A 10,773-nucleotide genomic window follows, 5' to 3' on the forward strand; every position below is an offset into this window, starting at 1 on the left:
TTGGCCCTGAAAAGATGTAAGGCAAAGTTGACCTCAGCAGCATTTGAACCCAGAACATAAAGACCGATGAATTGTTGATAAGCATTTTGCCTGGCGTGCTAACAATTCTGCCACCTCGCTACCTTAATAATAATAATAATAATAATAATAATGATAATGGTTTCAAATTTTGCCACAAGGGCAACCACTTTGGAGGAGGGGACTAGTCGATTACATCTACTCCAGTGCGTAACTGGTACTTAATTTATCGACCCCGAAAGGATGAAAGGCAAAGTTGACCTCGGCGGAATTTGAACTCAGAATGTAGCGACTGGCGAAATACTGCTAAGCATTTCGTCCAGCTCACTGCCTTAATAATAATAATGCCACTGCCATACTCCATTCTCTGAAAAAAACCCAGAAAAACAAAAATGCTTTTAACCCTTTTGTACAAAGTTAACCCCCAACCCACCGACAACAAAAATCATCTGATAAATATTGTTCCTTACATCGTTATCCTCAAATTTCAGAAATCTGAAAATGTTATTTCTCAATAATTTCATGAACAAGAAAAAAAAAAAACAAAATAAAATTTAATAAATTATTTTCTATATTCTGTTATCTTAGTTTTTCTTTTTGATTATTTACTTTCACCATCCACCAACTAATTGTTTCATTTAGCTAAATCTCCTTTAAATTACCTTTGCATCTGAAAATATTTCCAATTTTTTTTTTTTTGCTGAAAAGGCTTCTCTCATTGTTTTTAAGTGTGTAAAGCAAAACGAGGGAGAAGTGAAAAAAAAAAATCAAGACTTTTTTAAATGATTTTGCATAAAAAAAAAATGCCCCTCATTATTTCCAAGGCTGTGATGAAAAAAACAATTGACAAAATCCCTGTTAAAATGGAGAAAATCCAGCATGTGCAGCTGTCCTTATCCGAAACTCTGCTTCAATGTGGTCATTGGTTTTGTTAAAACTGTTTTATATCTCTCATGGACATTAAATCAATAACTATTTCTACTGTAAACACAAAGCCTGACTGGCCCCCATGCCAGTGGAACATAAAAGCACCCACTACACTCTCAGAGTGGTTGGCATTAGGAAGGGCGTCCAGCTGTAGAAACTCTGCCAGATCAAGATTGGAGCCTGGTGCAGCCATCTGGTTCGCCAGACCTCAGTCAAATCGTCCAACCCATGCTAGCATGGAAAGCGGACGTTAAACGACGATGATGATGATATATATGTACATATTTATGTTTTTCTTTTAGATTCTATTTACCATGCATGGCACCTTGGACAAGCACCTTCTAACTATAGCCTCAGGCTGATCAATGCCTTGTGAATGAATATGGTAGATGGAGACTGTGGAAACCTGGCATTTGTATATGTATGCGTGTGTGTGTGTGCATCTTCGTATTTCTGTTTCTTCTCCACCATTGCCTGACAACTGGTGTTGGTTTGTTTACATCCCCATAACTTAGCAGTCCAGCAAAAGAGACTAACAGAATAATTATCAGACTCAACAAGAATAAGTACTGTGATTGAATTGACTAAACCAGAGATTCTCAGGCATTTTTTAAAAACCTATAGACCCCCTTTCATTACTATTTCATTCTTGTCGACCCTTATAGCCTTTCGATGTTTAAAAACTAATTTTCTAGCTACTTCCTTCAAAATTCCTAATTTGTTTTTCGCACATTACCTTGTGGTAGGTTGGACCCTGTAAAATGTTAGAGAAAGAAGCCCAGCTGTTTCTTGCAATACATACCAATACATGCATCTGAAGTAGGGGTTCTCAACCATTTCTCTTTTAAGGACCCCTTTGATTACTATTTTATTCTGGTGGACCCCCATATCTATCCGATGTTTAAAAACTAATTTTATAGAAACTTCTTTCAAAATTCCTATTGTGTTTTTCACCCATTACCTTGTGTAGGTTGGACCCTGTAAAATGTTAGAGAAAGAAACCCAGCTGTTTCTTGCAATACATACTTCTAAAGCAAAATTTATTCAAGGACCCCTTAAAATACTATTGTGAATTTCCAATTTACTATTTTGTTACCTGGACCCAAATATCCTTATATAGACCCTTGGGCGCCACATGGACCCCGGTTGACTTAACCATTCAAGATGGTGGCCCAACAAGTAAAAGATAAAAAAGATAAACAAAATAACGCCAACAATTTTGATAAAGTAATTTATATTTAATAAAAGTTATAATTGCTAACAATTTTCTGAAAAGGCAAAAAAAAAAAGTGGGGGGAGGAAATTCTTTTGATGTCTGGTCTTCTAGAAAATTCCAGTGCAATATTTATATCTCTCTGACATCTGCTGACTATTCTTCGAGGCCATAGTCTCTTGCACCGTCTTTGGTAAACTTCTTGCCTTCATCGACATATGATTTGCTGACTGGAACGTAATACCAACCCATGTAATCCTGTTTGCTGGCCATCACCTCATGGACTTCCCTCTCCAGAAGCCTGGAACGAAGAAAGAAAGAAATAAAATCATCAACATCAGACGTGGCTGTGTGGTAAGAAGCTTGTTTCCCAACCACTTGGTTGGCTCCAGGTTCAGTTCCACTGCATGGCACCTTGGACAAGTGTCTTCTGCTATAGCCCCGGACAAAGTCTTGTGAGTGGATTTGGTAGACGGAAACTGAAAGAAGCCCGTCGTATAAATGTGGATATGATTTTGATGAGATTTTAAGTGACAGCATAGAGAACGGAACCAAACATATGGCAATCTACTGTATGAAGGGAAGCTGAAAAGTTCATGGCTTCAGATAAAAGAAAATGCAGGGCAATCAGTTCATTAGGATTTTATTCAACCTATTCCCCTCCCAGATTCACACATTTAATTGCAGCAGTCCTTCAGCTTTTCTAAGCCCTGTAAAAGAACTCAGAAGGTTGGGCCTCCAACCAGGCCTTTTGCAATACTCTTAAAGCTAGGGACTTTTCTGCACTCCCTTGTATGCTGTAATGAGTCTTCTAAATTTGTCCCCTTTGATTATAAATCTACTTGATTTAAGAAAAGACCTGCATATAATAATAATAATAATAATAATAATCCTTTCTACAATAAGCAGAACTAAAATTTTGGTGGAGAGGGTGGCACTAGCCAGTCATATCAACCCCAGTACCCAACTGGTACTTATTTTATTGATCCTGAAAGGATGAAAGGCAAAGTCAACCTCAGCAGCATTTGAACTCAGATTGAAGCGACAGGGTGAAATACCGCTAAGCATTTCGTCCAATGTGCTAACGATTCTACCAGCTCACCGCCTCAACAGCAACGACGACCACCACCTGCTACTACTACTAATACTACTACTTACTTTTGTTTGCGTCGCTCATTCTTTTCATGTAGATGATGCAATCTCTTTTCATATGACATCTGCATTGGATCATAAAGCCGTTTGCACAAGAACTGCGAAATGGGAGACTGAGAAAAAAACAAACAGAAAAAAAAAACCACTTTAAAAAAATTCAACAAACAAACAAACGAATGAAACAAAATTTCTTTTATTTTTTCGTTCGACTGCAAGCCATGGCAGTGGGGGGGGGGTCAACTTTAGCAATTTTTTTGCTTTGTAGTAAAAATTCATCGACACAGGAATAGGAGGCAGAGAAGATGAATCGATGGATGGATGGACCCCGAAAGAATGAGCAGCAAAGCTGATCTTAGTGGAATTTGAACTGAGAATGCAAAGATCCGCAAACAAAATACTTGCCAGGCACTGTCTGATCTGGGAGTTTACAACTTCTGGGCCAGCATGGAAAAGAAAAACTGGATGTAAAATGACAGGGGGAGCTGCAAACATTTTCTTGGAGAATGCTCATCATCATCATCATCATCGTTTAACGTCCGGTTTTCCATGCTGGCATGGGTTGGATGGTTCAACTGGGGTCTAGGAAGCCAGGAGGCTGCACCAGGCCCCAATCTTGATCTGGCAGTGTTTCTACAGCTGGATGCCCTTCCTAACGCCAACCACTCCAAGAGTGTAGTGGGTGCTTTTTACATGCCACTGGCACAGGGGCCAGAGGAGCTGGCATCAACCATGATCGGATGGTGCCTTTTTACATGCCCCCAGCACGGAAGCCAGTCAAAGCGGCACTGGCATCAGCCACGTTCGGATGGTGCCTTTTTACGTGCCACCAGCACAGGGGCCAGAGGAGCTGGCATCAGCCATGTTCGGATGGTGCTTTTTATGTGCCACAAGCACAGGGGCCAGAGGAGCTGGCATCAGCCACGTTCGGATGGTGCTTTTTATGTGCCACAAGCACAGGGGCCAGAGGAGCTGGCATCGGCCACGTTCGGATGGTGCTTTTTATGTGCCACTGGCACAGGGGTCACAACTACAATTTCCATTTGATTTGATTTTGATGTTGCTCGTAATGCGAAAACTCATAAAGGGTCAAATTTAGGGGGTCGTAAAGCAGGTCCTTGTAAAGTGAGCTATTACTGCATTTGGGTAACATAAACTTATATATAGTAATTGTGAAACAAAATTAAATGTTAGTCAAGGCTAATCCAGCTTTGACCATGTGCTGGATAAAATCTGACCCAGGGTTAAACAGCTCAACAGCAACGCACAGGCATGACATGGATACAAACCTTGGAATATTCCCAGTCTTCAGGCTCATAACCCTCAGGAATATCAGCAAGTTCGGCATTGCCTGGAAGACAAAACAGGAAATAGAATCACCCCTGGGATATCATAATCACCATTACAACAACGACCACCACCACCAACAATGAACCAACAAGGGAACCTCAATGTAATCACCATCATCACCATCAACAACAACAACAACGAGGAAAACTCTGAGACTCCTTCACACTGACCCCATAAATATAAATATGCTGTGTATATATATATATATGATTGATTCTAGTTTCAGCTCATGAGCTGTGGCCATGCTGGGGCACCGCCATTATATATATATGTTTATCCCAATCCCACATACCACACCTTCAACCACCACTCACACATTCCACTCCCACACACCCTACCCCTATCCTCACATTTTCACCCCAAGCGGGAGGGGGGCTAGTTGATTACATTGACGACAGTGTTCAACTGGTACGTATTTCATTGACCCTGAAAGGATGAAAGACAAAGTCAACCTCAGCGGAATTTGGGTGACGTTCATCATAATAATAAAAATAATAATAATAATCCTTTCTACTATAGGCACAAGCACTGAAATTTTGGAGGAAGGGGCCAGTCGAGTAGATCAACCCCTGTACGCAACTGGTACTTAGTTTATCGACCCTGAAAGGATGAAAGGCAAAGTCGACCTCAGCGGAATTTGAACTCAGAACACGAAGATGGATGAAATGCCGATAAGCATTTCGTCCGGCGTGCTAACAATTCTGCCACTCACCACCTCAACAACAACAACAACGATTTTTAATTTAGGGCACAAATTCAGAAGTTTGAAGCGAGAATAATCAATTATAAATCTGCCCTTTTTCCCAGTTGTTTATAGGGATTTTACAATTATCAAACCCACAAGAAGGAAATAATAAAAATTTGAGTCTACTAAGGGTGGAACTGAGATTGTAAGCAGATGCAATTAAATATGGTAAACACCCACAAAGTTATCAACCACCTCACCAACAACAACACTGAACACCTTTTTGATCTCCATGTGTCTAACACACGTGGACATGCCTACAAAGTCAGAAAACAGCACAGCTCCCATGACTTTCGGAAACATTTTTTCACGCTCAGAGTTGCTGAAGCATGGAATAAACTGCCTGCGTCAGTTGTTGACTGCCATGACACTGCATCCTTTAAGGCCCTCATGCTTTCCAAAATCCGCCGAAACTACACCTGATTATATATACACTTTAGATGAGTTGTAGTGCACCTGAGCACTGTACACAATTATTATTATTATGTAACTCAGTGAAAATATGGAAGATCCCAGGAGATTGGAAAAATGTTCTTACCGACAAAGAGGTTCACATAAATGGTGAGGAGTCCAAGAGGTACGACACCGAGCAATGTAAAGAAATGCTGTGAAATAAACCAAAAAAAGGTACAATATAAAATCACCACCAACAACATCATCATTATCAACATCAATCATAGCAGCATTAACATTATCAGAATCAGCATGGTCAACAGCACCATCATCATCATCACTATCAACATTATCAAAAGCATTGTCAATATTAACAGTATTATTATGATGATGATGATGATCAAGAAGATCCTTATCAACATTGCTCTCAACAACATTCGAGCGAGGTCGTTGCCAGTGCCGCTGGACTGGCCCATGTCCAAATGGCACATAAAATGCATTTGAGCATGGCCACTGCCAGTACCGCCTTACTGGCCCTCGTGACAGTGGCACATAAAAGCACCCACTACACTCTCGGAGTGGTTGGCGTTAGGAAGGGCATCCAGCTGTAGAAACTCTGCCAGATCAGATTGGGGCCTGGTGCAGCCATCTGGTTCGCCAGACCTCAGTCAAATCGTCCAACCCATGCCAGCATGGAAAGCGGACGTTAAATGATGATGATCCACATTACTCTCCTCAGTACCATATTCTCCAACATACAAGTTGACATAGTGTATAGTGTGAACATTCAATCTTCATTACTCATTACTCATCATCATCATCATCGTCGTTGTTTAACGTCGGCTTTCCATGCATATATACATATATACGACAGGCTTCTTTTAGTTTCCGTCTACCAAATCCACTCACAAGGCTTTGGTCGGCCTGAGGCTATTGTAGAAGACACTTGCACAAGGTGCCACGCAGTGGGACTGAACCCGGAACCATGTGGTTGGGAAGCAAACTTGTTACCACACAGCCACTCCTGCACCCATCAATAAAAATGACTAAAACCGTTCAAGACAAAGTGACCACAGTCTAATGACTAAACTGACCAAAATTAGAAAAGAATGCACATTCACCGACATTAAGGACTTAGAACTTAATGAAGCGTGTACAAAGAACAACAAAAATGTTTACTTACGAAATCATTTCTGAATCGATGCCATTCAAATCTTGATGGTTGTATGGGGATAACATGTTTATGAGCTCCCATATGCCGGACAACTAGTAAAACAATGAAGATTAATTAACTAATTAAATAAATGGTTAATGAGAGACTGACAGCTCATATACATACATACATATACAGGGTGTCAACAAAGTATTTAGACAATTTCAAAAGGTCGTTATAAAAATTTTAGAAGTGACTACATTTTTGTTGCATATTACTGTGTTATTATTAAAGCTTTTTAATGATATTAATAGTTTTATTAATGTTATGTGTTTGCTTAATGACTTTGTGGATACCCTGTACATCTATCAATCCATCTGTATATATATATATATATATATATACACACACACAAATATCATCATCATCATAGACACATGGACAAGTACAGACAGATAGACTCACCTAAGCACACAAAATACTGAGGTTAATTATTCAGAGATACCATCTTCATTAAAAGAAATACTTGAGTTAGTTTGCCAGTATAGAGTTGTTTGGGTACGGACCTTAAATTGCATCTGGTAGAGGGGCCTGGTTCAGGAGTTCCAGTGCTTCAAGGAGTGTGAAACCATCTTTTAGTCACCATTGTTCCCAGGTTTATTCAGACCCAAAGTAGTAACACCCGTCAGGATCCCAGTTATGGATTAATTAGCATAAAACCACCTGAGGCAGGGTACATTGATACCATGGGATCCAGCATAGTAGATGTGAACTGTTTCAGAGAGATGTGTGAAGAAGTATCACTCCCAAACTGTGAAAGGAATCTGGGGTAGGGGTAGTCCCAGGAAGACATGGGACGAGGTGGTCAAGCATGAACATCGTATGTTGAGCCTCACAGAGACTACGACGAAAGACCAAGACCTCTGGAGATATGCTGTGACTTCGAAGTGAGTCCATGGCTCGCAGGACGGCCTGCTGTGCTAACCTGGGATCGTAGGGTGACCAGCTGTTCATGAGGAGACCTGTTGAGTCAAGAACGTTAACATCAACATCAAGATGAAAATCAAATGGAAATTGTAGTTAAGATACCCATGCTGGTGACACATTAAAAGCACCATCCGAACGTAACAGTTGCCAGCGCTGCCTGACTGGCGTCCGTGTCAGTGACACATAAAAGCACCAAACGATCATGACCGTTTGCCAGGCTCCTCTGGCCCCTGTGCCGGTGGCACGTAAAAAGCACCTACTACACTCACAGAGTGGATGGCGTTAGGAAGGGCATCCACCTGTAGAAACACTGCCAGATCAGACTGGAGTCTGGTGCAGCTTCCTGGCTTCCCAGACCCCGGTCGAACTGTCCAACCCATACTAGCATGGAAAATGGACGTTAAACGATGATGATGATGATGAAACTTAGCGAGTCACTGGTGGATATCACTAAATGCAGAGCAGATGAACAGACACCAAACTGTGAATGGCCAGAATCAACCAGCTCAGTTACTGAACCACTGTTAATGAACTCCTGTAGTTACGGCATGAAGAGACGACATATTGCAGCTACCGAAAGACCAATGTGATTAAAATCCAGACTGGACATTCATGCCTCATCACTTGATCGAGATGTCTTGAGTGGAAGAGTTATACTGGTCAGGGCAAGTCACTCGACTGCATGATGATAATGTAGTGTTGGCGTTCTTTCATTTTAACTCATCAAATCCATAACAAGACTTTGGTTGTTTCCGTGTCAACTCGACAATTCACTTCGGATATCTTCGTGACCTCCGTGACAGTGTCCGTGTTCTGTTTTTATGTATTTGTGTGTTGTGGAATATAGATATAACGAAATTATGCCAGCAAAAGGCCTTGCATGTTTGTTCTCACCTGCTTCATGTGTGTATGTAAAATCCGCAAATTTTCGGAGGTCACGAAGATATCCGAAGTGAATTGTCGAGTTGTCACGGAAACAACCAAGGTCTTGTTATGGTTTTGTTGAGTTAAAACGAAGGAACGCCATAGTATTAAATACTTGATTAAAAATATCTATGCCCTGATGAGGCTAAATAAGGCTGAAACACATTCCGTGTTATCTCTCATACTTGCCAAATTGGTTAATATAAAATGTTTTGGTTTAATTAGTTGATGATGTGAAGATGTCAATTAGAAAGACCTGCGTCTCTCGTCATCCTCGAGCTTAAGTTGTGATGTAAATGACAAAGTGAGAATTGCCTTTAGTAATGTTTAATAACATAAAGTATATAGTAACATGCATAAATTTACAGCTGTTATAATACGTCGGCATTCTTTCGATATAACTCGACAAAATCAAAACATTTCACTTCGGGTATTTCCGTGGAAGCAAAGGACAGTTCCATTCTGTTTTCTGTTTGGAAATTCGCGAATTTTACACTCACACACATGAAACAAGTAAGAACAAATATGCAAGGCTTTTTTCTTCAAGATTAAAACGAGACATTGCTGGCATAATTTCGTTATATCTAAACTCCACAACCCACGGAAATACCCGAAGTGGAATGTTTTGATTTTGTCGAGTTATATCGAAGGAATGCCTATATGTCCACTGAACTCAATGTTCTGGAGTTTTTTCTTTCGCCTTTCAATACATTTTCGAAGTTCAAATCAACCAGGATTGATTTAACCTTTCGACCTACCGCTAAGGATAAAATAAGTACTCATCACCCACTGAGATTGATCTGACTACATTGCCTTTCATATTTAAGACTATATAGTTTGAGGGTGATTTAGTTGCTCTTTTTAGCAGGTCAGGTCACTGCGAAAAGGCTCCCTAGTTGGCTGGTATTTGTGTTGAGTGTGTTTTTATTGTGTCATGTGGTTTGGGTATGTCTCGTGTTGGTTGCTGTTTAATATCAGCCCAGTCTGGATCCAACAGGCTGATGATCGAATATATTCTGCCCGTGACCATCCTGTGCAATTTTCAGATATAACGTATCTAAAACAACACTATCCAATGTGCCTTTTTATTTACTTTTAAGTCGGTTAAGTGTAATATGAGTGAAACTTGGCGAATTGGACGCAAACGCAACATATTCCCAACACAGAAAATAAAAACGAAAACAAATCTCATTTCAAAATATAAAATCTACCAAGGCCCTAGACCTGTTCTCAACATTTATATATCTGGTTTTAAAATAACGACAATTTATTCCGAAAGAATTGGTTATTTTCTTGAAAGAGTTTCTTTTTCTGTTTACCCCTTCAAGGTCAATAAGTATGTCTTGACTTTAACAGATCAGAACAAAACAGGGCAGAAATACATCGTTAATCGTTCTTTACACAGACAACAGTAAATACTTGCCAGCAGAGGTGACTCCTGGAGCTTTTAATAATGTTTGTAGAGTGGAAACTGGTTTGTTCAGCCGAAGAAGCAGGCTTCCTTGCCGAGAGGAGAATCGCAACAGACTAAAGGCCACCATGTTGCCGACAGTGTGCGGCCGCTTACGATGCGTACAATTTACTAAATAACCGTGGTGGTGGTCGTGGTGGAATGAATGGATGGTAATAATAATAATAGTAATAATTTTCTTTTAAAAAATTTGAATTTTTTTGTCTAATTACAAATTATATATATATATATATATATGTATATAAAGGTTACATAGAGAAAGGGAGGGAGAGCGATGGGGGTTCATGCATGTATTAAGCGACTTATATAAAAGTAGTTTATTGCATTTTAAAGAGAAAGTAGGCAATCCTTCGGTATAGGTACCAGTGTAGGATCTCCCCTCCCCCCTACATATATAATAATGAAATTATTGTATACAGTGCTCAGGTGCACCACAATTGGAC

At 40.1% G+C, this 10,773-nt stretch overlaps 2 protein-coding genes across 3 annotated transcripts in view; one reads left to right on the top strand and one right to left on the bottom strand.

The window, feature by feature from the left end:
- LOC115224467 (guanine nucleotide-binding protein G(o) subunit alpha) overlaps positions 1–10,773 on the top strand; it is a 67,460-nt gene that overhangs the window by 52,994 nt on the left and 3,693 nt on the right. The window lies entirely within an intron of this gene.
- Positions 2,163–10,436, bottom strand: LOC115224421 (NADH dehydrogenase [ubiquinone] 1 beta subcomplex subunit 5, mitochondrial). 2 transcript variants are annotated; one of them, XM_029795319.2, is made up of 6 exons: positions 10,283–10,436; positions 6,979–7,061; positions 5,941–6,007; positions 4,597–4,658; positions 3,317–3,423; positions 2,163–2,459 (listed from the first exon to the last, which is right to left on the bottom strand). In XM_029795319.2, the coding sequence occupies exons 1-6, from the start codon at positions 10,398–10,400 to the stop codon at positions 2,315–2,317; spliced, it is 582 nt and encodes a 193-aa protein (XP_029651179.1). In that variant the 5' UTR covers positions 10,401–10,436; the 3' UTR covers positions 2,163–2,314. The 2 variants fall into 2 exon arrangements, with proteins under 2 accessions (XP_029651179.1, XP_036369339.1); XM_036513446.1 differs by having other exon boundaries at positions 10,298–10,435.

The sequence above is a fragment of the Octopus sinensis genome, linkage group LG25 (assembly GCF_006345805.1).
Source record: "Octopus sinensis linkage group LG25, ASM634580v1, whole genome shotgun sequence".
Lineage (NCBI taxonomy): Eukaryota > Metazoa > Mollusca > Cephalopoda > Octopoda > Octopodidae > Octopus > Octopus sinensis.

Coding starts and splice junctions, on each gene's coding strand:
- LOC115224421 (XM_029795319.2), bottom strand. CDS start 10,400: ATGGTGGCCTTTAGTCTGTTGCGATTCTCCTCTCGGCAAGGAAGCCTG. Junction 6,008..6,978: donor ATCGATTCAGAAATGATTTC/GTAAGTAAACAT, acceptor TTTATTTCACAG/CATTTCTTTACATTGCTCGG. Junction 2,460..3,316: donor AATGAGCGACGCAAACAAAA/GTAAGTAGTAGT, acceptor TCTTCGTTCCAG/GCTTCTGGAGAGGGAAGTCC.